The sequence below is a fragment of the Ciconia boyciana genome, chromosome 5 (assembly GCF_034638445.1).
Source record: "Ciconia boyciana chromosome 5, ASM3463844v1, whole genome shotgun sequence".
In the NCBI taxonomy this organism is placed as follows: domain Eukaryota; kingdom Metazoa; phylum Chordata; class Aves; order Ciconiiformes; family Ciconiidae; genus Ciconia; species Ciconia boyciana.
In genome coordinates, this window is record NC_132938.1 from 40,586,891 (window position 1) to 40,613,789 (window position 26,899).

At 36.6% G+C, this 26,899-nt stretch overlaps 1 protein-coding gene across 6 annotated transcripts in view; it reads left to right on the top strand.

Moving 5' to 3' along the window:
* ASB5 (ankyrin repeat and SOCS box containing 5) overlaps nt 1-25,234 on the top strand; it is a 42,572-nt gene extending 17,338 nt beyond the window's left edge. For 5 of the 6 annotated variants that reach the window (XM_072861797.1, XM_072861795.1, XM_072861796.1 and 2 more), the window contains 6 exons: nt 17,617-17,696; nt 18,811-18,918; nt 20,528-20,678; nt 20,814-20,948; nt 23,036-23,227; nt 24,644-25,234. In XM_072861797.1, coding sequence (XP_072717898.1) covers nt 17,617-17,696; nt 18,811-18,918; nt 20,528-20,678; nt 20,814-20,948; nt 23,036-23,227; nt 24,644-24,771 — 794 coding nt within the window. In that variant the 3' untranslated portion in view covers nt 24,772-25,234. Of the gene's footprint in view, nt 1-14,274; nt 14,343-17,616; nt 17,697-18,810; nt 18,919-20,527; nt 20,679-20,813; nt 20,949-23,035; nt 23,228-24,643 lie in introns of all 6 variants that reach the window. The other variant, XM_072861801.1, reaches the window with a different exon arrangement.
* Nucleotides 25,235-26,899: the final 1,665 nt, after the last annotated feature.

The window sequence follows — 26,899 nt, forward strand, 5'->3', positions numbered from 1 at the left end:
ATTAAAGTATTTATCAGGTTTTCTCCATGTATGAAAAGTAATCAATTCAAAGACTATTATCATGCATCTTCCTACCTCTACTGTTTTTGTCTTTTCTAGAATAAAGAAAAAAGGATTTAACTTTGTCCTCCTAAGTCTTGTTTTCTAGACCTGTAATTACTGTAGTTGCTCTCCTTTGGACTTGTGCCAGTTCATATACAGTTCATGGACATCGTTATTGATGTCTAATTCCCCATGTTAAACATAGTGCTCCAGCTGAGACTTTATTAGTGCAACCAGTGGAACTATTAGTTGTATAAAAGTGGAACAGTTATGTCATGTGCCATATATATGATACCCTATGTAATACCTCCTGGAATTATGCTTTTTTTCTTGCCTTTTTTTTTTTTCCCCAACAGTAAAGTATTAAGGATACAGTCTGTAGCCTACTATAAACCCCATGTTAAAACAGAGTCACTGACTGTGCATTTGCTTTGTCCTCTCTAAGTGTAATACTTTGTACTGACCTTCAGCTAACTTCATGTTCTTGATATCAGATAATTTCTCTCTTTTACTCAAGTCCATTTTGAATTGTTTCCTTCTGAGCAGTTGCAGCACCTGCAGTTTAGTGTCATCTACTGATTTTATAAAAATAAATATAATATTCTATCATCCACAATATTAAACAACTGAACAACACCAAATGCAGGACAGAACTCTGCAGTCTTTTACATGTGTTTAAAGTGGATTAAAGACCCATGTCTTAATAAACTATCAGAATTGAATTATTTTTTCAGTGAAGTCAGTAATATTACTACCATAAAAGAACTAAATGAAAAAGGGATCCATTCTGTTATAAAGGTCCCATTTGCTGGATTATTTTTAACTTTGGCACCGATTTTGTAAACACTCATAGACACATGCTTGCCCCATTGAATTGAAATGGACTGATTAGTTGTTTAGAGCTAAGTGCTTTGCAGTCAGGGACTCTAGCTGTGTTGTAAATAGGTTATGGTGCCTAGCTTTTCTTTTTTTATTGCGTTGAACATGTATTTATTCATTACACTAGAAAATTCACAAAAGTCAACATTTTATTCAGTTATTTATGGAGAAATTCATAGCACATATATGTTTACTCCATTTTAAAATTCTGTACCCTACAAACTGACCTACAAAAATGAACTTAATTGTAAATTAACTTTGGGTATAATTATCTCCTTAGCAGGCTATCTGCAGTGATCTGCACAGTAAGATTTCTTCTCTCACTGTATTTCCAGACCTGTGAAGAGTTAATAACTCAGACTTTTGTACAGCTGTTGCTGGATACAAACTGGAGGATCAAAAGCAACCTTTAGACTCTTCCTACTATACCAACTAGCTGGTCATATCATGAAAGTGCTCTGTATATACAAGCGCTGAGCTGGAGCTTCAGCTGAGTTTTATAGTTTAATTGCATTAGGATGAGGCGGTAGCACTGTGGTATGAAGCGATTTCAAAGTGCATGCATCAAATCTTAAGAGTTAATTCATTGTCAGGTGTTTTGGGTCTGTAAGATATAAATGCTACTGACCAATACTGGTAGGAGCTTGGTTTGTATGGAAGTGTCCATACTTTGATAATACAGATGACTTTCTAGAAGGAGGTATAGTTCACATTCATAAACTTTTGATAAAATAGACTCTTTTTGCCTTATAAAAATTAAACCTGATACTCAGTAACTCTCAAAATGCTTTTAGCTGCAAGTAGAAGGTGATATAGAGGAACTTTCTTATGAAAGAATAATTTTGCTTAATATAGCGTAAACGACAAACAACTAGTCATGTACTTATACAGATACCTGGGGTCTGATGCACAAGCTAAGTAGTTCTGACAACATAAAATGCTTTTTCTTTAATATCCTATTTTTTAATTGTCAACCCTGCAAAAAATTTCATAGAATATCACTTTATGCATAACTACACTATTTTAAAGTAATATTTGAAAGTGATTTGAAAGCAGAATGCATAACAATACTATTTTAAAGTAATATTTGAAAGTTATTTGAAAGCAGAATTTGTATTTGTAGTATTTGAGTATAGCTTCTTAAAATATATTATACTGTTTTTGCAGAACTGGAGAGGTGAATATGCCCTGATTTCTTCTAAGTTTAAAAAAAAAAAAAGTCTACTCTTGAATGAACATAGCAAGTTCTAAGATACCTATCTTTGCTGTATCTGCCTTGGCCAAGCATGGTAGGAATTCTCAGTACACTAGTTATTCCTAGTTACCCTAAATTAAGCCATCCATGGGATTGTGGCAGTTCAAGACTGGAGTCCCATCTCCTTTCAGAATTATGAGACTTGTATATAGTATGAAGCCTTCTGTTTCCTTCTTTTTCTTGTACACTGAGTGGTGCTCGGGTGGACCCAAGAAACCAGTCCATTAAATACCACTCATAAATAGAAAATAATGCTATGTTTCACTATTAGAAATCTTCTGTTTGGAAAGCTTGATTACATTTTGAACTGTAGTGAGTGATTAGAGCAAAGTTTTCCTATTTTATTCTAACAAGTTGCAATTGATAATGTCACTCAGCAACAGTTGTTAGGTAGGGAAGATAGGCACGAGGCATTTTCTCAACTTGCATTCCACAGAGATCACAGTTCTATTAATAAAAGCCATATAAGACCTCTACTAGCTTCCTGGATACAATAGAGATTAATTTAGTAATGATAGGAATATTGTATGGCATACCTATTCACCATACCACTTGGCGTAAGGCACCACATTTAGCATTTGTTTTTTATATGCAGCACGTAAGCTAATGGTGTAAAAATGCTTAAGATAGTGTGAATGTTCTTTTTTGAAAGTTCAGAAGGGAGGTTTCTTTGATGGAGCTCGTCACCTTCTCTTATATGCTAAATAACTTTGCCTAATATGACAAATAACTGCCAAAGAAGAGTCATACTTCAAAATAAATCTCAAACAGACACTTGCTTAGAATGAAGCAAATGATACCACTTATCACAAGATAACCAGAACCATTCTCCTTTGAAGAACATAATCTCCCTTAAAGGGATTTTGGTGAGTTATGTGATGCAACTGGACTGGCATGGCCAGAGCCCTGACCTATTTGCAGCAAGAAAAACCAAGCACGTTTGTTGGCAAGGATTGACTCTTCCCCTCACCTTAAAGAAAATCTCTGAGGCTACAGAAACTTCTAGTGAATATATCTGCTGGAGCCTGTTTGCATACTTGCTTCCTTGAAAGGAACTGAGATATCCTATCATGTGGATTCCTTTGTGGTTTTTTTTTTCACTCCTATCTGTGTTTGTATGTCAGGACCTCCTTGAGAAGAGCATCGCCACAAGCTGTATTTTATGGTCAGCGTCATTTATGTGTGCCTTCTTGAAACATGTCTTTTCTGAAGATGGACCTTAACTTGTCACCAGCCTAGGTCCTATTGGCTTGCTTGATGTGCATAGTCTTAAGGTAACTCACATGAAAATCCCCTTCAATTGATTTCTTTATTTTTCTGGATTAAATGAATAATAAGCTTTTGAACTACAAACAAGTACAAAATGAAACATTGTGAACTCTGATGTAGCTTAAAACCTGGATTTTTAAAGGTGCATAGCAATATGATTGAAAGATAATCCTGGAGCAATCTGCCTGCAAGGCCGTAAAGACAACTGTTGTTAAAGAAAAGTTGTTAGGAAGCTCCAGTACTGGACTGGGGCAAGCTCAAACATACCATCTGCACTGGTCTTTTTTGCAGTGGTGGGGCATAAGGCAACAGGGGAAGACCAAAATAGCATAGCTCCCTGAAGGTGATGTTCCTTCCCCCAGCCACAGACTTGTTATGGCCGGGGTTCTGCTATTCACACCCCTCTCTTGTAGGGGATGTTCTCAAACATTTGCAATGCAGGCAAGCAGTGAGTGAACTTCTGCCAGGGTTAGATGATGATGGCTTTGGGGGAATGCATTACATGCCTAAGTACTGAGCTCTATTCATGATTGCAGCAATGCTGGCTGGTTGGTCATAAATCCATTATGGCATGCTGCATCTGTTGCACTAGTGGATGTTTCTCTTTGCTATGTCTAGAGTCTTTCTGGCAATAGGTATGATCTCTCTCTTTATGGCTGTTCTCTCAAGGTAATTGGCTGAAGATTCACTCTGTGGTGCTCTATACCACTCCCATGCTGACTACTGGTCACATGCCTTGTGTCTTTCTTCTCTGTCAATATCTGAACCCCAGGCCTGCTTGGTAACTGATTTGGCTAGATTCATCAGCATGACTGCTGTGATTTGGTTTTTTTTAGCCCACATATTAGCAAATATTCTGCATTACCACTGCCTGTGTGCATGAAGAGGTCTGGCAGGTACATATTGCAAATCCACAAGCCGAGAAACGTAGTAAATGTATCATTGTTCCATATTTGACTTCTGTGGTGGCTGAGATAGAGCCTTTATCGTAACAGAGTTTTAAATCTTTTCTAAACTTTCCGTTCTGATTCCCAGCATCCAAGGATACAAGGCCTAACAACTGTAAAAATCTCAGGGGAAGAGGGAGGGAAACTACTAGCCATCCATGCTGTTGCTACCTTACTAATAATAATAATTTGGATTTCCAGCTAAGAGACAGTGATTGATACTGTATGAAGAGCAGGAGTGTGTAATAAGCTTTTTTAGTGCTTACAGTGGTGTAGAGAAATGTCATTTTATGCTTAAATAACTAATGACATTTTAAGTATTATCTGCATATCTGCTGGCATTTGTCAGGATGTGGAGGGCAGAGGACTGGTTGGTGACACCTGGGTAATGCCTAAGCTTCTGGTTGACTGCTAATGACTTATAATATCATTGTATTGGCCGTGAAATACGTCTTGATGCAAGAATTTGTTTTAAAAAAAAAAAAAAAGTTGTTCCAGTCCTTTTCCTGTCCTGCTGTTAGAGCTTTATCACTGTACTTTTATGGTGCATTTAACTTCCTTGGCATTGAGCTGGCACTGCAGGATGTGACTGTGGCCTTTTAGGATACTATGGTTTTGTTGGTAACCAGGTTTTTGTAATTATTTCTAAAACTGGCTTTGTCTTGGCTTCTCCTACAGGGAGGAATGTTCAGGATCTCTGCTGGTTCATTTCTGGCAATGTCAAATGACAGGCAACTCTTGGGGTACTGGCACTGAGATCCAGGGAGCCTGTCTATCATTTCAGCTTCATGGTTGTAGTCTGTGGATCACATCAGCAGGAAAAGGCAATTTCTAGTCCTGTTCCAGAATTTAGTGTGGCAGGTTCCGTGCAGTCACTGTGACCCCATAATAATCCTGGTCGTAAAAGTAGAGTGAATCTGAGAGTACAAAACAGTTTGGGAAGCGAGGTGGCTCGTCACTTGGCTAACTTGAGGAGGGTTGCACACAAAACGCTGATCTGTGACGTTTGAAAATAGTGCAAATTTTGTACAATTTTTCCTAACATAAATTGTTGTTACCGGAGTTTGGATTGTATTGCATTGAGCTGCATCACGTGTTGAAAGGTGTGGGGTTTTTTTGTCGTTGTTTTTATTAACACACTTTTGTGTGTGTGTTACCACAATTGCATCTTTATTGCCTTAAGAACAGTCTTCAAAATAGAATGAGCTCCCCATTTAAAGGGAGGAACAAAAATTTCTTTCCATTTTCATTCCCACCTGTTAAGAACTGCCACCCCTGTAAACTCAGGGCTATTTGCTGACATAGAAATGTTGAAACTGTACTGACATTTCTTTTTATAAAAATCTGGATAAAAAAGATTGTGAAAGAAAATCACTTGAAAGTTTCCTTTAACGGTTCTTCCCCATGGTTATAAAAGTTGAATAGAACTAAATATTAGTGAAATGTAATGTAGTTGTTTATTTAAAGTTTGTCTGCTAAATTAAGTCAGAATTCCAAACTCATCAGTAAAATCCTTCAGTTTCCTTACTCTGAGGCTGTAGTGTCTGCTGTCCTCTGACTCCTTTTTTGCAGGTAGCTGCATTGCTTCCATGAGTAACTAGAATATGAATACTGTCCTAATTGCTTGTGTACCAAGGCAGGGAAAGTAGCGGCCTACTGTATTTTCTACATACTTGGATATCTACTTAGATTTCTGTTACAGGTTTTCTGGTGGATTTTGGAAGTGTTTAAGTGTCTTCTATGGAGAAAAATCTGAGGAACAGAATCTGAGTACCAAGCCTAAGTAGTTTCAAATATTAATAGTTTTATTACCTAATGAAGTCAAGAGATACTGATTTTTATTTTGTAGCTAATGTGACCCAGTGCATGGATGGCTGACATGAGGAAGATCACATGGCGATTCCATGTCAGAGGTGGAAGTGAAATAGCGAGTTCTTCAGTCTTACGCCACCATTTTAACTGTACGCTCATCCCCTCTTTATATCAACATCTCAATTATATTTTTAGTACATTTCCAGTTGATTTCTGGTGTTGGTCTAGCTTTCACTTTTTTATGTACTGTTTTAATAGGACTTTTTAATGGCTTTTGCCTGGAGGATCAATAGTTGTGCCTAGCAGGATTTAGTGCAAGGTTGCTTCCAGAGTCCTGTATGGGATAAGCTTTTCCGCCTTTAAAGCATGAAAAAAGATAGTGCATATTTTTATGCATTGCGTTCTGATGTCCTCCAAAGTATTCAGAGTAACTTAACAATAATGAGTGGCAAGTGTCTATGGAATAGAGATACTTCTCCTAGGACCCTTGCCTTGAAGGTGGCAGATTTTGGGGGCAGTCTAACTCCACTGGTAGCTCCTTTGCTTCCTATGCAGTTCTCTGGATTAGAGTGAGCAGGTGCTGCCGACTCTCCTGGGGGTCTTCCTCTTGGAAGCCATGGCAGCTGTCTGTGTTTCCTTGCTCCTGCAAGTGACGCCCCTGAGACTAATAAAAGAGAGTAATAACCAGGGGGGCTGGAATATTTGTGGAAAGCAAGTTGTATGAACTACTTCCAGGTTTGTACCACTCCTCTAGAAGGACCCAGCTTCATTCTCAGCTGACAACCTCACCCACAAGACTCCTACAAAAACATGTAGGTCTTGTCTTCCCAGCCCACTGTCAATCCCTGCCCTACAGTGCCAGATGCTTTGCTTGATCCTGATCCTCACCACCTTCTCCTGAAAGTCCTGGGATTCCATTCCAAATGGAAAGGAAGTCTAAAACTGAGATGAGCCTCAGAGCCATGGCATGAACAGAAGTTGTCATGGGCTATTTCTCACCTGGAGAATAGTGCTGATATCTTCCTGACACAGACACATGTATACACGTCCTTAGTAAGCCTTCCTGTTAATTCATTTTCCCATATTTATTTACTTGAAGAAAACACTACAGTTTAACAAGTATTTCTTGTATTAAAGTGATATATTTATAATGTGCCCTTTGATAATGAGCCTTTTTGTGAAAGCTCTGTTCAAGACTTACTTGCAGAGTCTGATTGCTGGATGTGTAGAAGTGTTTATTTCGGCCTGTGAGATATTCTGGTTCATTCAGCTAGATAAAACCCGAGGAAAGCAACTTTCTGAAAGCAGCATAACATCTGGGAGAGTGCGGTTTTGTTCTCTCTTGTGATAATAGCAGTAGCCCACCTGCTTCTGTTCTGTAGGGCCATTCCAGTAGGGCAGTTCTCTTGTGCTGTAATTTCAAGGTGAAATTTGCATCTGCTCCTTCTTCTTCCCCTTACCCTACCTAACTATAATCTTGCCTCTGATTTTCTCTTAAAGAAAAACAAGAGAGATATAGAAAATGTAATTAAATACCTGTGTATTTCAGCATCTTAGGGATTCATTTTTGTCAGGTACCTGAAAGGAGTAGTATTAATGAAACCCAGTAATGTTAATTTCCTTTTAAAAAGTTTACAAATGGCTAGTTTTTGTATCAGTAGAAGAGGATAGTGAGGAAATACTAGAAAGAAGTGGTGGGGAGGTAAAGGTAGCATCTTAACATGTTATTAGTACAGAGAAATCACTGTCCTCTTTATCCATGCTGGTATTTTACAATGGATTGCTTCTCCCTGCAGATTTCTCTTGCATAGTATCAGCATGATACATAGTAACAAACAAAAAAGTTCTACTACTAGTTGATTGCCCTTGTTTTTGTTATTATTTAAAAAAAATACTGACATGTGCTTCTTCTGACAAGACTACAGCCTTACTTTCATAATGAGATCGGACTTTCAAAATAACCAGTGAAATCTTTATTTTATTTTATTTTATTTTATTTATTTGGTAGTCAAACCATGCATTTATTTATTCAGGATGTAGTTTCTAGTTGACATCTGTAGGATATCTTGTCCCCTATTTAAAAACAAACAAACAAACCACAAAAAGCCCAGAACTGCTTCATAGTTTCATGGATTCTTCTGAATTCCAAAATCTCTCTTAACTGCAAATTACATATGAGTAAAGCCTGATGCAGTAATAATTATTGCTTCTATTATTAAAAGAATTGCCGTTCTGATAAAACAGTTTTAGTTTTTCTGTTTTAAGTTGCTTGTTATTCAAGCCACAAAGCATTGAATACTTATGCTTTACGAATCTGTTTCTTTTTTGGCTAAATGATTAAAAAATTAACACCTTCTTTCCATTTAAATCATGTAAATAGTTAAGACTCATGCTGTAGCTAAGCTGATTCTTTCTCTGTTTTAAAAATAGAAAATGCTAGAGCAGTCCTTCCCTTCCCCCACTACGTACTCACTAGTCCAAGCTAGTAAATGTTACTGAATGGGTTTCAGTGTTGTAGCCATTCTACAGTAAGTACAGCAAGATCCTTTGTGAAAAAGCGAAAGGAGGAAAAAAGGTAGTCGAAATCCATTTGTGGATGTTCGTCAGACCAGAGTACCTGCACCAATGAGAGACAGGCTTTCCTCGAGAACCAAATAATGACAACAAACACTGCTATTCAGAGGAGCCAGGATCTCCCCAAAAGACGCCTAGAAAGTATAGGGGAGTGTCCTGCGAAACGAAAAGCTAGCTGGGGTATTCTGACCAGCCAAGGTTAGTATAGCAGCCATTTCAGAAACTGTGTACTGAAATATGCTAAGCTGACCCAATTTACGATGTTCTAGCTCTAAACTGGTTTTGTTTGTTTTTTTTCTAGCTGTAATATAAATGCATGCTTATGTTAGTGGCACTTTATTGTCTTGCATGGGTTAACACAAGGGTGTTGAAGCTGTTTTTGTTCTTTCTGCACTCTTATCAGCTGATCTAAAATACCTTTTCTTGTTTATCTGCCCTATTTGTTTTATGCAAGTGTTTTAAGGCTTGGTTTACCTTGACTTTTGCTGTGGTGTCACAAGGTAACTGGATACTGAAGGCTAATTGTTTACAACAGGGAACTGGGGAATGAAAGGAGGGGGGGGAGTAAACTTTACATACAACTTTATATGTACAGAGAAGATTATAGGTAGCTAAAATAGGAGGCAATGGAGGAACTACAGGTGACAGAATTATTGTCCTGTGCTGAGATACTAAAGACAAAGATATAATTGTAAAGGTTTGCATAGAGAAGTACTTAGGAGGTATCTAAGTTGCTGGACACTGACGTTTTCAGCAATGAGGAACAAACTCTCTTATAAAAGAAGTGTTTGGGACTGCTATTGTCTCTGCCATATTTTCCTAATTTTTTCATAATACAAGTGTGTAAAAGGGAATTTTGAGTAATTGTGAGAGTCTACTAGGAATTTTTTAGAAGAGTGATCATAATCCCAGTTAATATTGACCATATCATAAGGCTTAGAGTGAAATAAAAAAGAAAATAAGGAAATAAAACTTGAAATTCTTGTTAATATGATGTCAAATTGAAAACTGGAGATGTTAAAATAGTCAAGGAGAGGAGGAGACAGGAAAGAGATTTGATATATCGTGCATAAAAATATTTACGAATTTACCATGTAAAACATAGTTATGCGTTATAGGAATCAGAGTTATTCTTAAAATACCTTTTGCTAATTTCCAGTACTGCCAGTTTTAGAATTAAGCAATATTCAAGAATTTAAGCAACAGTTACCATAGCTTCCCAAGTAACTGTTTGAATGCAATGGTACTGTAAGTTTATATTTATTCATCAGTTTTAATACACAGTGTATCTTTTACCCTCATATTGTTCTCTGTTTGGGCTAAGATTTCCTGATCTGTAGTGACTTTTATTTATGACCATTTCAGCTAGTTAGGTCAGTAGTTCCCAAAAAACTAGGACAGTCTCCCTCAGACTGAAAAGAAATTTTACAAAAGTGTATCAATGTTAGCACTAGCCACTCCTTGGTATGGTTCAGGGTTAGGCTCTTTTGCCATTCTTATAAGGAAATTGCCACAGTTAGCCAAGTTTTGAAATTTTCAGAATCACAGTAAAATATGGAAAGTAAAGTTTTCTGAAGAATCCATCTTAGCAGGGTCCAGCTACTTGCAGCCTCTTTGTGACTGTCAGACTGGGTGTATATATTTATTGATGGACATCCTGAAGTACTGAGAGACTTCTGTTGCAGTTCACTTGAATACAGGTATATCTAGTATCAAATCTGAAGGAGGCTTTTTTCTTCCCTCTCTGTTCCCATCCATGGAGGTATCCAAACCTGACTTTGTTCTTCAGGCACCCTTGCAGAGCAATGGAAGAGAAAGTCATACTGCAATGCAGTATGTAATTAAATATGCAGATTGGAAAATGGACTAAAAATGATGCGGGAGGTGGAATATGTCATAAGATTTGGTAGAAAGGCAAAAGGATAGAGTCAGGCTAGGTAAAGGTCTTCAGCCTACTGGCTTGAGGGTCCACAACCAGCCTATTTTACCAAATGTGGCTCCTGGATGTGGCAAAAATCAGCACACTAGGCCCAGCTTTGCTGGGTACTGCTTTTAAGGCTAGGGATTAGGCCATGTGCTGCATTCACTCTCTGGGAGGCTGGGAAAATACTGAGAATTCTGAGCACAGCTTGGGGAAAATTGCTTGCAGTCTGGATTAAGGCTGAGACTGCATTCGAGGAGCAAAATTATTGCAGGCAGAATTCCTCCAGAGTCTGAACTCAGCTCAGAATGTCTGTATGCCTTTTCTGTCGCCTTCTAGTTGGGAAGGCCACTGAAAAACCCTTACTTTGTTTTAGTGACTTTTCCAAGGAAATGACAGCCTAAGAGTACTACCAGCTGCTCCACATACTCAAATCAAACCTGATGTGGGTCTAACAGATTACTGAATTTAGAGGTTGATGTGATTTTTACACCTTGGTGCTCTAGCTATGGCACACAGAGTTTGCAAGCTACTTTCAGCTGGCAAAATACCCAGCTGGTTGTTGATCCTTCAAGAAGATGGAAAAAACAAACTGTGCATGAGCAATGGACAGGGCAGTTGTTGCCGTGCTTTCATGTGACGGGAGAAGGGGCCTGACACACTTCTTCCTGCGTGTGCAAGGCCCGGCACAGAGCCAGCAGCAACAACTGCTGCTGCCGCTGCCAGCGCCATTGCCATTGCCTTCACGTAGCATAATGTTGCTTCTGTTGCGAACCAAGCGAGCTATGTTTGGATATTGCTGTTGTGGTTTTTTAGGATTTTTAATACAGTTTAGTGGCTCGTGTTTCTGTGTGAAAAGTATGTTAAATTGCAATGCCAAAGCACTCAAAATTTAGGAATTGTTAAAAGTCATGTTGCCTGTGCCATGCTGATTTGACCCTCTAATGCGTTATAACCCAGTATTTGACAACACAATCACATGCTGTACTTTTCCACAAAGCCCCTGCTTCCTTAGATGTGCAAGATGGTTCTGAGAATGCTTTAGGTTTATAGTCCGAAAAAATACACCCTATGTTTCCCTGTATGTTGCAAAGGTTAGAAAGCATGTAGTGAACGGTAGGAAAAAAGGGTTAACATTTTAATGTCCCTAAAAGCAACTTCTGTTCTTGTCTTTGCTGTGGCACCTGTGTGTTTTAAGACCAATCCTCTAACCTAAAAGTTTCTTGACTGATCATGGTTATTATTATCTAAGGCTGAAATTTCAGAAGCTCAGAGCTCTCATAACCATAATTAAACTGTGCTTTCGGTGTACACTCTAATGCTTAAGTACTCTGGAAAAAATAAGCTATTAGATTGGTTTTACAATTTAAGCATTAAAACTCTCTCTCTTTCGGTTCCTTAGTTATAAAATAGTATGAATGGATGATGTTATGAAGATAGATTCAGCAAGGGTTTTGAAGTATTCTTTTGTTATTGGGAGAATACCATGAAAAAGGCAATATAAAACTAACAATGTTATAGTCAGTTTATAGTTTGGATAGCACGTGTTAAAGAGCGAGAGATCCTACTAGATGCAGAGATAAAAAATAATTTGAATGCTAACTCATTCATTGAATAAAGCACTGGAATGGGAAAGCTAATGTGTGGTCATGTAATGTGGGTGCATAATAAACAGAACTGTGTGGGAAAATAAATTTGTTTTGTATGGTGTTCAAGAGTAGGAAATCATTTGCATTTGGAATGAAATCCCCAAATTTTGAAAGTCTACATGATGATAAATGCTGGAAAGAATACTGGTTTGAACCAATCGAGGTTTCATTTTTTGTAACAAAGATTATTTGAAATATTGAAATGAAATATTTAAATGCCGCTTGAACTACATCTTTTCTCTCAGACATATTTTAATCACCTCTAGCCTAAATTCTGATTCTTTTGGAGTTCTTCAGTGTTGATTGTTGGAATTTCATTTGTTAAAAAGAAGTGGCTTCTGTTTTCCTGGTCATATCTAATCATAGAAGTTAAGTACCACAGATGCATTTCTTAACTTTTAAATCCTTGACTTAAGATTCTTTTCAGTAGTTTTTAAAATCAAATATCAATTAAGTAGTTGACATGCTTCTTTAACCTGCAAGGGCTTCAGACAAATGGGTAATTTTATAGTGCCACAGTAAAAATCTGCTAGAACTTAATTACGTACACAAAATATCAGGCAGTTTTAACAACTGGAGTGAAGTGAGTCCATTGATCTTGGGACTATAATGTTACTGAGTTTTTCTGTTATAGTTATTGATCCTGTCTGTTGCTTCAGTTGCCACAAACTGAAACACTCAGAATACATCTTAAGGAATAAAAGGTGACAGTGATGAGCTTAATACATAGCATTTGTTAGTTTTGCAGAAATAAATATTAGCTACAACACTTTCCAGATAGTCCGTGTTTCTCATTTCCCAATAACGAACTGTGGCAGGCTTCTATTTTCAGTTCTTCTCTGATGATACTGCTTCTTCTGAGGACTGGGACACCATCTATTTACCCTTAGAGCAGTATTTTTCTGAAGCACTGAGCCCTGGCATAAGTCTTCTCCCAGTGAAGTCAGTGAGAAGACTTTCATTCATTTCCAGTCCTCCTCGTTTTGAAAACCAAACTTTTTAATGTACTTTTTTTTCTTTTTTTTTTTTGGAGACCACACAATTTTTTAGAAATAAAAACAAAAGGATGGGATGACTGGAGTTAATGACTTTTATGAAAATATTTTTACTTAGTATTTTACTACTATGATCATAACTGCAGGAATGACTCACAGGTGATTGCAGGTAGATGTAAAGGAGTGAAGTCTGTAGGAAAACGTGAAGAAATTTCATTAATGACTTAGGAATGGATCAAAGTCAGAATTGCAAATCCCCATTTTGGGGGATTTTCACTGCTGAGAATAGTTAACAAAACCCCAATTTAACAACCAAAAAATTGTTTAGAAGATAATCGAAGCAATAGTGAACTGCTAAAAGAAAAACACAATTCAGCATACGGATCAAATAGCATTTGAAACATGTTCAGAATATCTTTGCTTATTTCTTTTCTAAGTATATTATGAGTAAGTACTAAAATAACATATGAACAGTTGGCAGTGCTTCCCTTACAAATGTATGTACTCATACTGATTTTTGAGGATACAAAACTATTTGTCTCATTGCATGAGGTTAAAAAAGGGGGAGTTCATCCTGCAGTTCTTATTCAGCTCAAGGTTCTCTAGATTTCACTGTGAGTTTCTTTTGTGTTGAAATTCCAGTTAATCTGTCTTGGAAGGCAAATGCACAGATTCTGGCACTTTGAAAAGTCGTTATGTTAAAAAAAGAAATGTGAAAAATGAACAAAAAGGGCTACAGTCCTTTAGCATAAGAAAAGAAACTGGCAGCTTGTATATGCTCCTATCTTCAAAGCTGTGTTTACTGAAGGGTGAAAGTTCATATTACAGTGAGCTGCTGATCTCCTTCCAAACATAGCTGGAGTGTATTAAGAACAGGCCCAACTAGCAAAGAACAGATTTTTTTTTTTTTAATTTTTTTTTTATTTTCCAGATTGAAAGAAATGAGTAGGATTTATAATTGCAATTGGCTGGAAGTGCCATGGGGAGATGGAGATTTAGGTATTGTATGATACTTTGTAATTTTTTTTTAACTTTGCCTGTTAATATAGTGAATATATTTATTCTTTCTTGTTAGTGTTTACAAAGCAATGTAGGCTGCCCTTCCTGGTAAACTATACACCAGAGAACTTGGAACTAACGTGGCTTCTAAATATAGTTAGAGATACTTTGTATTCAGCATCTGTCAGAGACGACATCAGTAGGGAATTAATGCATTAACAGTTTTGGAATAGACTATGTTTGCTAATACTGCTGTTACAGACAACAATGAATGAAAAAATGTCCTCGTTTATATTCTTGTTAATGCTTTAGTGAGAGACATAGCAAGTTTGTAGATTAGCAGAAAGCAGCAATCTAGACAAAGAATTTATTTTAAGACAACTTTGATGTTTATTTATGATACATATTTATTTTGAACATATTCTTGTCCCTGTGGTATTTAATGATGAATTACTATGTTTATTGATAAATCAGTTGGAATGTGACAGTTTTTTTCCAAACTTGGTTTGCACAAAATATTCCTGCAGCATTTTGCTTATAGATTTTATTTCTACTAGAAATGATACAAGCATTTTATATTTAATGGATTTAGCAGAAACAGCTAGCTGCTGGCTGTCTCTGCATGAAGACAGGTATATAAGGTAAGTCTAGGTGCAAAACAGAGCTCACAATGTGATCTGGCATCATTTGATTCTCAAATGTTACTGGAGTAGTGACATTAACAGACATTCTTCTGAGCAATCCAAGAGGGAAGGGGGTGAAGGAAAGAAAGGTGGAAAAAATGTTGCTTTCAGATCCTACCTGCGTCTTTGTTCTGTTTAGAGTTATACATGGCTACAAAAATGTCCAAAGTGTGAGTGTATTTAATGGACATAAAAACTTCCTGACACTTACTATTTTATTAGATGTTTTTCTGTGTAATAGTTATGTGTCTTTTTTTTTCCCTGTTAATTTAGGAGTAGGATAAACTGTGAAGAGAGAGAAATTCTCATGTGTAGAGACAGGGGGACAAAATTTCAAAAGCAGCCTCCACAGCTTTTAATTATTTTTGAGGAATTCTTTGCAGCTGCCAGCAGGAGAACTTAATGGATCTAATTCATTTGAATTAGAATGACTTGAGTGCTGGTTCAGATGCTACTATGGAAGAAGGAAAACATTGGTCAAAATTCTCATTGTGATTGCACACATCCAATGTACAATAGGATAAATAGATCTGAGCTTATTGGGATGACAGAGAAAATACTGGTGTTTTGTCAAAATCAGGTCACTTTTAAGATTTCTGAGCTCAGTTTTTTTAGTATAATACCCCTTAAAATCCCAAACACTTTGTGTATTGGGTTTTTTAGCTGTTATTCTGACTAGCAATAAGTATTGCAAAATATTACATGTAATAAACCTAAAGTACAAAGTGTAGGGAATGATGTGTGATGTGACACATGCACACACAGATGATCAGAGTTTAGTGCAAATAATTCTGAAAGAGTATTGGAAGCTGGATCTTGCCCAAAGTCCATCTATTCCCACAGATGAAAGAGTACAAGGAGCTTCACAGATACTGGATGCTCTGACATAATAGAAATCTCCATGCATTTTTAAGATCAGGTTTACAAAGCTTTAATCTCCTATATTTTTTAACTTCTGTGATCAGCTTTACATAGTTGTACGATAATTTATATACTCAGCTGTGCTTCTGTTTTGCTAAGTTTTTGATCTCAATAGCATCCAGTAGTGCTGAGTCCCACAGTGCATATGTTCTGTGAGAGGATACAGTCTTACATCTGAGTAAGTTTTAGTTTCATTTACTAACACCTCTAAGAAAATGGAGGTTTTATCTCAATTTCCATATTGTGCACTATTTCATGTTTTTAACTATGCCCTGATTTCTTTTCAGGTTGAACAGTCTTAATCTTTTCAGTCATTCTTCATGTGATTTGAGGGGGTTGTTTATTGTAACCAAAAGTGTACTTTCTGAAACAGGCTAGTGGACAGAAGGGGCCCAATGGGAAGCAGAAACAGGGTCTATTTCTAGTGAGTAGTTACCTTGGAGCTTAGACTGATGATTGCCAGTGATTGAGCAATAGCCTTCTCATTTAAAATCCTTTGCCTTGTCACTAAAATGCAGTAACTGGCTTTGCAGGCAGTCCTAGTCCATTGCAGTGGACAAAGTCAAACATGTTTCTGCATTGGAGGTTCATCTGCCATTGTTGCCAATTCATCGTACTTAGCTAATTCTCTCTACGTTTCTTTGGGGATTTGGGGGGCTTGATATAACTTACATGAGTGATTGTGTTAGCATTTTACAGTTCCAGTCACTTTCTTCTTACAGGAATAAATATTGGTAATTCGTAATATATTTTGAACATGGTTCTTCCTTGCACAATCTCTCAAAACCTGATTTGCAAATTTCATACAATAAATTGGTATCAGCTATGCCTGCAACCCTGTGTGCCTAGAAGGGACCAGTCAGTGGCCAGTCTTCAAGAGGAAAGGGCAGGTTCTTCATCAGGAGCCACAGGGTGACTCTGGGACCTGGGTTGGGAGTTAAGGCGGGGACGTGTGTGAAGGTGAGGTGGTTGTTGGGTTTCTTTTTTTAATTTTTTTTCTCCTTTCTTTTTTGGGGGTGATAAATACTTGAAAATAAATGCCAAACCTTTACATTAGGCATATCTAAGTATTTTTAGCCCTAATAGCCTATTAGAATGAGAACTTAGACTTAATATCATATTTCTACTATAGAAATTTTTTTAGTGTGATTCTCACTGTATTTCTCTCCTTGCACTTGTGTTGTGGCTGCAGATTAATCTCATCATACATAAGGATTTCCATATTGATTTTCATATACATCAGCTTTTTCAGGCGGGTTTATGTCTGGTTTAAGTTCAAATATCAGTTTCTTGAAGTCTATAAATTTCTATATGCCAGCTGCAAAAATAAGTTTGTTTTTTTTTTTTTTTAAAAAAGGGAACAATGCAAAAATAGGAGTGAGAAATATGGCAATTGATGAATTTATTAAAAAATCGGATTATTGAAATCAATATATCAATATTTTGTTCTCTGTACCACATCATCATTTATTAGAGATGTTTACAGTTAATAATAGAGCAGTTTCTATTGTCTAGAAACTGATCATTTGAAGTACAGTCTCTAAAGAGGAAAAATGAATTTCATAGGACAGTTGACTTCATTCTGTGTATTATATTTTCTGCTTTGCTCTATGCATTCCAAAATCCTTCTAATTCATACGGTTTACTCAATAAATGTTGTTATTTTATAGGTTCTTGGGCAGATCGCTCACCTCTACATGAGGCAGCCAGTCAAGGACGTCTTCTTTCTCTAAAGACTTTATTGTCACAGGTGAAGGCTGTGTTCTTAAAATTGCTTTCATTTTTAATGTTACTTAATTTCTCAGCATAGATTATTAATGCAGATTTAGTATGCTTTGCTTTGCTTTTTTCGCTTGAATTTTTCAGAGCAATACACATTTAGGAATTTTTTATATAATAAGATATAAGTTAATATTAAAAGTATTTCCTCTGTATGTTTTAAAACTTCCCTCCCCCAGAAGTTATTACCAAAGCCCTATCTAAATGTACATCAGTATTCCTCTCTTGCATGGTATAAGTTAATGTAGTTCCACTGCTTTAAGCCCTCAGGTAAACAGAGCTAGTCAGGAAGATACTTGTTGAGGGGAATAATCACTGAAAGATTCTGGTTTTGGCATAGTTGTGATTTAAAAAAAAAAATGTTGTTAATAGCAAAGGGAGAGACTGTAAACCACTAAATTTTAATATTACTGTATTGTCATATTAGCTACTACAATACTGAAATATTATACTATAGAATACATTTGATTAAAACCAATAGATGCAATTACTAGTTCTTAAGAATCTAACAACATCTACTGCAGAAAATTTCAAGGGTTTGATGATTTTATCAATCCAAGAAGTGTTTTCCTTGCTAAAATTCATGGCTTTAGATATTTCAGACCTTAAATCAGAGAATCATAGAATCACAGGACAGTTTAGGCTCAGGGCCTTGTTGAGTTTTAGAGATCACCAAGAGTGGAGATGCAACAACCTCTCTGGACCCCTGTTCCAGGGTTTCATTGTCCCCACAGTGAATTTTTTTTCTCTATAATGAATTGGAATTCACCATGTTTCAATTTGTGTCTGTTGCCTTTTGTCCTATCACTGTGCATCTCAACAGTCTGTTTCCATCTTCTTTATACCCTCTATAGCCTATTCCTATTTCTGATTTTTAAAAAAAAAGAGCTGACAACTTACTTTTATTCTGTTATATACATTGATTGATGAAAGATTCTTTTTATGCTCACTGAAGATTTATTTATTGCAAGTAGAATATTAAGCCTATTTAGAGTATTGTAAACTATTCATTTGAACGGTAGCGTGAGGAAATGACTCTTAACAGCTTTTGTATGATCTTTATATGTCATTCATGTCTTGTTTAGGGGTACAATGTAGACACACTAACAATTGACCAAGTAACTCCACTTCATGAAGCCTGCCTGGGAGATCACGTAGGATGTGCAAGAATCCTTCTTGAAGCGGGAGCAAATGTAAGGGGTTTTTGGGGGGTTGTTTTTTTTTTTATTTTATTTGAAGTCCAGTGCTAACCTGGGTTTAACTGAGAAGGATATATTCCTTGATATTTTTATTTTTTTAAGTTGGTATTTCTACTCACCCTATCGATTGCGTTGATCTCATTTAATTACAATAAGCTGCCATCTGAAAGCTAGCAAAGGAAAGTCAAAGAAACATCATTACAGAGATGTTAGGTTAAAAGAAAAAAAAACAATCGAACAAACCACATGATTATATGTGTAAGAGTAGATATCAAACAGAAGAACAGTAACAGGGAAAATAGATGGGAGTTGGGCAGACACTGAGACAGAGTAATGAATTGGAGAGAATCAGCTAGCAGTATGTCACCAGCCTTATTTCTTCTCTGAATTTCATTACATTATTTATCTTCTAAAATACGGAATGCATCTCTCTCCTTTACTGGTTTCCTCTTGCTTTGAGTGGCTTGCAGGAGACTGTTCTTTTAATCTCCAGAATGTCTTTTGTCACACTGTACCTGTGTGCTCTTAAGATTCTTTGGTCTGAGTACAAAAAAGCACTGGCTCTTTTCTTTACTCCTGACACAGGCTGTCTATCTGTTATCCCAAAACAAAAATGGGACTTTACAGACCGCTTTCACTACAATCTCTGCTGACATCAGAGTTCAAAGGCGTAGTTTCCCAAATCTCTGATCTTTGTGATGCAAGTATTTATTGTCCTTACAATTCAGTTTTGAGAACCGTGTAGAATATGTCTATGTTATTACAGAAAAAGAAAAGAATATGTAGATGTTTCCAAAACCAATTCCTCTCCACTTCAGCTAGCACAAGGATTCTAAAGATACAAAACTATAGATACTATAGACAAAACTGTAAGAACAAATTTCATTTTCCTATCTGAATTTTTTTAGTACTTTCAATTGCTTTGGTGCGTTTGGGGAGTGCATGGAAGAAGATAAGCCAGAGTCCTGGAAGGAGCCCTCTCCTGATACCTGTGCTCCTTCCTTTAGTATTATTAGCCCTCACAAATTTGCCTAGTTTCTCTCCTCATTTTCTCACACTGGGAATGTTCAGTTAACTAGTGAGGTGACGAGCTTGGTATTCAAACAGTGAGCCTGTACTATTACCTTTGTCTCCATCCTGTGAAATATCATTCCAACCTGGAGATTAAAACTACAGAAGAAAATGGCAAACAATTCTCACATTTAATACAGAGTTTGCATTCTCGGCAGAGCTGTAGAGAGAAGGTCCCCCTTATCCCATTACTACACAAAATGTAGATTTTTCTGTATCAATGAAAGAAGCTAAGTGCAATGACTTTTGAAAATTGTTTACTGCCCAGATGTTAATGTATGCTCTTTAGTATTCCAGGTGTGTTTTGGTTTATTCAACATAGTTTAACAAGAATAATAGTAAACCGATTTCAACTGAGTGGTGTGGTGAGAGGAAGACAATAGCACAGGGACTGATCAGTTAAACTACATTATTCTCTACAGTATTCTAACCAGTAATTTTTTTAGTATTTTAATGCAATTTCTAACTATATCCTGTTTAAAAATTTACCTTTCTTTCAATTCTGTTCTTAAATAGATTTTATATATTCTAGGTAAACGCTACAACGATTGATGGAGTGACACCTTTATTTAATGCATGTTCAAGAGGCAGTGCGGCATGTGCTGAGCTCCTGTTAGAGTACGGTGCCAAAGCTCAGTGGGAGTCCTGTCTTCCATCACCAACTCATGAAGCAGCCAGCAGAGGTAAGAAATTACCTGCTGAACAAACATGGAACAGTTGACGAACGTCTCAATAATAGTGTTAAGAAATGTATCCGGTTTTGTCTATGAGACAGCTTACTGAAGTTGAGCAAACTCTGTCATGCTTTGTACTGACAGGTCACAGTGAATGTCTGGAGGTCCTGATATCCTGGGGTATAGATGTTGACCAAGATCTTCCTCATTTAGGAACACCTCTGTATGTAGCATGTGTTTCACAGCAGATCCATTGTATTCGAAAGCTTCTTTATGCAGGTATGTCATGATTTAAATAAAAATATTTCTAGTTTGTAAAATAAGCATGCTGTACTCACCTTTGAAGTGAGCTGTGCTCAATCAATGAAACTAGAACCCTTGCAGGGCTCTACTTCTAAGTTTATTCTGTGATGCGTGTTTTCTTGTAAGAACTTACTGTGTCTTTCATTTTTTTGTGGCATAGCAAGCATATGAGGGAGAAAGGAAGCAAGACCAATAAGAATGGATGTTCAAAATTTTTAGCACCTACTACAGCTTTGTAGATACTAATTTTCTGTAGGAAAAACAAAGGTAAAAAATCAGCTTTGAGAAAGGAATTTTATATGGTAATCATTGAGCTTTCAACAGAACTTTTTTAGCAATGTAGTCCCACCCTTTTTCATTCTTCAGCATGTTCTGATTCATCTTTTTACAAGGCACAAAGGCTGAGTTGCAGAGAGAAGAGGTAAGGTAAAAGGCATCCGATCCTAAATTTCACATTATTTATTTAATCAATGGGAAAGAGATGTTGGAGGCTTACTCTGTTTCAGCACAAGTCCAGTTACACAGTCGGCATAGCTAAAGGATCATTTGCTGTGTTTCAGGTAATGACATACAGGGCTTTGTGTCCTGCAGCACAATGAATGAAAATGTATATATGAATAATTACAGACTTGCTATCATTGCACTGGAATTGTTTTTCTAGTTAATTGCAGGTTATTTAGAGCTTAAGCAAGCAGTTGAGTTGTTTCTTGTTAAGTTAGTCTCCTTGTATGATTAACTATCCTATGTCATGATTTTTATGTTTAAGAACTATAGAAGTATAATTAGCATATTTTGGGGTTCAAATGCTACCATACGTTAAAAACAGTAACAGAAGGGCATATTCTACATTTGTTGGTGCCCTGAAGTAGAAAAGGGTATGTAAATTGAGAATATAAGTAACTACGTATGTCAGTCTGAATTTTTTCATATTTTACCAGTTTATGAGAATGTATTAGAAATTTAAAAGCAAATAGACAATGAAAGAGGCAAGCGAATGTTACCGTAGAAGTATTTTCAAATTGTTAATACTGAGAACAGTGAGGTATTCAGACTTCAAATCTAATTGCTGGGCCTGTGATATTATTAAATTATTTTACTCAAATGGAAATTAAAAAGGCAAAAATTGTTGATTCAGGGAGAAAAGTTGGTACAGAAGCCAATTTTTGGTCTCACAATATCAATAAAGCTCTCTTAAAAAGTCTGGGTTTTTATTCTGCTAGAATAGTCTAGAAAACTGTTGGAGCAAATCCAGTTTTGGGGGGACTAACAGCTTGCCTATAAGGGAAATTCTTCCCTACTAGCTAGCTCTGTTTAACTCTTGTATGGATAATTTTTTTCTTGAATATGAATGCATTATTGCAAATTAGGCCATTTAAATTTAAAATAAATTAGCAATTCCTTATTAATACAAAAGTGTAATAATTAGAATTCTGTGGATTGGGAGAATTAATGGTTTGGGTTTTTTCCCCTATTAGTTTTCTTAACTGTGTACCCCACCTTAATTTTAATTAAGTCCTTTATAGAAAAATCCTTGATAAAGGTTGGATGGGATGGGAATCTATTTCAAGCCCTTTGCCAGCTTCAACCCATGAGAAACTATAAAGCAACCAAGTTAGATTCCTTCTTGAGTTGGTTTACTTACAAAAATATAAATACTAAACTTCAGTTTAGTGATACTTTTTAAAGTCTTAAATAAAGGAAAGTATAAGTTTATGTAGTGAAGTTTTCTTAAACATGTACAAAATGTACTTTTTTTATAATTAGGGCAACCGTGATGCTCACATGACCTAATTTGATTTTTCTTTTCCTTCTTTTTATAAAGTATTTTCCTTTAAAATCTCGTTGTGCTTGGGTAATAGAGCCTAGGATAAGTGTATGGGTTCAGAAAAAGACACCGATATGATTAGCTGTAGTGCTATGCAATAAAATTAATAAAGTGGCTAAATTCACTGTGGCATTCTAGGACAGCGGGGGGGTTTTGTTTGTTTTGTAACATCATCTTTACTCAGTGATGATTTTAATTAATCTCTTCTTACGTCTCTTTACGTGCATCTACCCACCAGGTGCCAATGTGCAGAAAGGAAAGCATTTGGAAACTCCACTCCATGCTGCTGCCCAGCATTCTAGTACAGAGATCGTAAACTTACTCCTTGAATTTGGGGCAGACATAAATGCCAAAAATACAGATTTTGAGAGGCCTGTTGATTTAGCTGCTCCAAGCAGTTTAGTGGAGAGACTGCTGCTCCTCCATGAAGGTAAGTTTTACATGTGTGTTTTTGCAACTATAACTTGTATTCTTAAAAAAAACCCCAACAAACAAACAAAACAACCCACCCCACCAAAAAAACCCCAACAGCCCAAACAACCCATGTTATAGAAGCTCACATTGTGCTTTATGAAATTAATATATTAATATTCAGGTAAATTCCTTTCTAACTATAAAAATACGCAGTAATATTTAGTCTCAGGCCAGAGCCTGTTGACCAAGCAGCATCAGAATCTATACAAGCCGAAAATGTATCATCTTATGTTTATCGGGTGTTTACACAATTAGACATTAAAGCTACATTTTTAGTGGCTGTTACAGACCTTGTTAAAAAGAGACAGAATACTTAAATTTCAGATGAAAAATATATTTACTTTTGGCCAGCTGTCCCAATATTTTTAAAAATATATTTTTAAGTGAATATAAAGCTCTTTATTTTGATTGTAGGCAAAAAGTATAATAAGTTTCATTTTCTAAATTTACTTTACTGAATTATAACTACCTGAGAAATAGGAGTCGGCACTTAAGAGTCCCTTAAAACTCTGAAAGGTCTGTTGCCTTAGAGAGAGAGAGAGAGAATATCCCAAAGGGAACTCGTTTTGTGCAGACTGACTTATGTACAGCGTAAAAATAAGCCACAAGACAAAGGTGGGAAATAAGCAGAGAAACCATTGCAATAACCGTGGGCATCTCTTCAGAGGTGAACTGGCCAGTAGCATTGATTAATGTTTTCCTCCAGAAAACATCTCTGAATGCTGTTAAAAAAAAAACCTCTAAAAACCCTCTATCACAAAATTACCAAGGCTAGTAGGATTTTTAAAAGCCACAGCAAAGATGTCAAAAAAAATGAATTGGCATGAAACACGTATGGGTTTATTGCCCAGAGAAATACAGCAATGTGTTCATTTTGAGAGAGTGAGGGGGCATAGCGGAACAAAGGCATTATCGTGAGCTAGTAAGACCACTAAACATGGTCCAGGACCTCGGGATATTTTGCCTGGTTATTCTTCTTGCCGTGATGCATTGGTAGTGCAGCTTATGGTGCTATAGTGTGTATTTCACCTGTTCTATGAATAAAAAAACCCCAAACCTGCAGTTTTTAAAGTTGTTGACGTCAGATATTTTCTGGGAGCACATTTTTAATTTAAAAACACCAATTATTTGCTGACCTGACCTTGCTTTTTTGAGTATTTCCCTGATGATTAATAAGATTTCATCAGCCTTAGTCTTTATCTTTGAGGGCAAAAAAGGCAATGAAGGAAAAGGAAGGAAGCAAAAGGACAAATTTGCAAAATGTGAAATTTTTTTTTTTTTTTAGAAATCCCATTATTGTGCAAGACTGTTGTAAAACAAAGTACTGGCTTTTATAGTTGTATGATTAAACTTCTTTCCTGTTTGTTTGCAGCCACACCATCTTCTCTTTGTCAGCTCTGTCGACTATGTATCCGAAATTACATAGGAAGAGCTAGACTGCATCTTGTCCCACAGCTCCAGTTGCCAACAATACTGAAGAATTTCTTACAGTATAGATAACATCGTAATTAACTTTTAGAAACTTGAGTAACAAGTACTTTTTCTTCTTTCTGTTTATTGTATGTTTTCTCTAAAGAACTGCTGGGCGGAAAAAAAGCCTTTTGCATATTACTTAAAAAAAATATATATATCTTTGACACCTGGTGTTGGTATATAATAATAATTGGGAGCCATTCAGCAACTGGTACCAAGGTGCTAATAAGGCTGAATTGAATAAGTGTGCTGATACTCTGGGAAATGATTGTATAGCTTTAGCTTAACACTTACTAAATAGCTTTAGTGCTGTTAATATTAGTTGTATTTATACTTTTAAAATCTATTTGACACATGTGAACCACAAAGAGTTTCTTCATTATTATTTGTTAAGTTGGTCCATTCGGAGTCACTATTTTATGTGTTTTTAAATTTCTATTGTTTGTGTACCTAAAAATACTTGGTGATAGGTGCACTATGTACATTGATAAAAATAAAACAAATAGATGACAATTTTTCTTCTTTTTCTTTATATAGACAATTCATTAATGACAATGAGAAACTCCCTTTATTCTTCTTCACTGCCCGTGCTGTGAATTGGAATTATGCTGCTGTGAACATAATCACAATTTTTTCAGCCATGCACAGTTTATAGATTCTCTGTTTATTAGTACAATTAGCAACTTTAAAAATTCCAGAGGAATAGTCCTCAAAAGCCTTAATGCTGAGATACTTTTGATCTCCTCTTGTAAAACAGAATTATCTGGGCTTTTTCCTTATCTTTACATAACAACGCTGTATCACAACTCACGGGCACGTTAAATAATTATTTGCCTCAGAGAAAGGCATATATTATTGTATAGTATTTGTGAGGTTTCTAAAGGCATATCATGGAGACGTGGATACTGAATCTTCAACCTCAGGTTCAGGAGGTGGATGCAAGGCTCCAGAAATACATCCGTTCTCTGTATCAGGACAGGGATCACTCTGAAAAGGACATTATTTCTCTTGCTGTCTAGTTTATAAATAATTATCCAGCTCCAAAAAATCATGTTGCAGAATCCCAGAATGCTGTAGCAGGCATTTCTGTGATCTGGTTGAAATGTTATCGTTCAACTCTAGCCAGAAATGGAATGCTGACACCCCCAAGAGACATTAGAAAACCCAAAGGATTTCTGCCTCACTCATGCCCTTGCATGGTGATGATTACCAGTCGTGTCAAAAAAGGTGATCTGTCTACTTCATCGAAATACAGCGCTCCTTCTCTCAGGTCTTTTCATTTGGTCTTCCTCTGAGAACAGATTACTTCCTCAGTGACTGATACTCAATTCCTGTAAGCCAAAGCATGAGACACCTGAAAATGTACCACTTGCCCTTGGTGATTCACCCTCTTCCATTCCTTCTCAGTGACTCCTTTCAGTATTTACGTTCCTACTGGAAAGATGCTCAGTGAGGAACTAACTATAGAGGAAGTTTTCACAAAGAAGAATGCTTACTCAGTTGCTAAATTATATCCACCTAATAAAAATGCAGCTCTCTGACACTTGCCCTTGTTAAAAGTAATCTTAATTTGCTTCTGTTCCCTGCAAAAATTCTAGTGAGGGCCTCTTCTGGAGTCCCTGTTAAAGTCAGTCAGATGCAAGTAAGAGGAACTGCTTAGGAGTCCGTAATGTACATACTGTGTAATGGAGCGAGTTGGGTGGTTTTGGTTTTCATCCAGAAACTTGTAACTTGTGTTTTTATGTACAATACCATTATTGTCTATTACTTCAAGAAACAAGGAAGTGCCAAGTCAACCATGGCACTGTTGAACTTTTCTATGTAGAATGAGATCATTTAGACCCTCACCTTCAGGTGTGCACAGCATTTTTCAAGTTTGAGTTGGGAAAAGTGTCATAAAAAAAAGCGCTCTCATGTTCTATACAATAAGATGAGTTCTCAGCAAGCATGGCTATCCTGCAAAACACCTGTTCGAAACAAAACTAGATGATGTTAGAAGTCTTGCTGAGTCACATCAGAGTCCAAGCCATCTCATCGCAAATAGGCGTGTTCATGCTCTCGTGGCATTTGCGGTGTCAGTTCCCACCATTCCCACTGACCCTTGCTGTCACCCAAAGAGCAAACAAGACCATCTTAGGAGTTTACAGGTATTCGG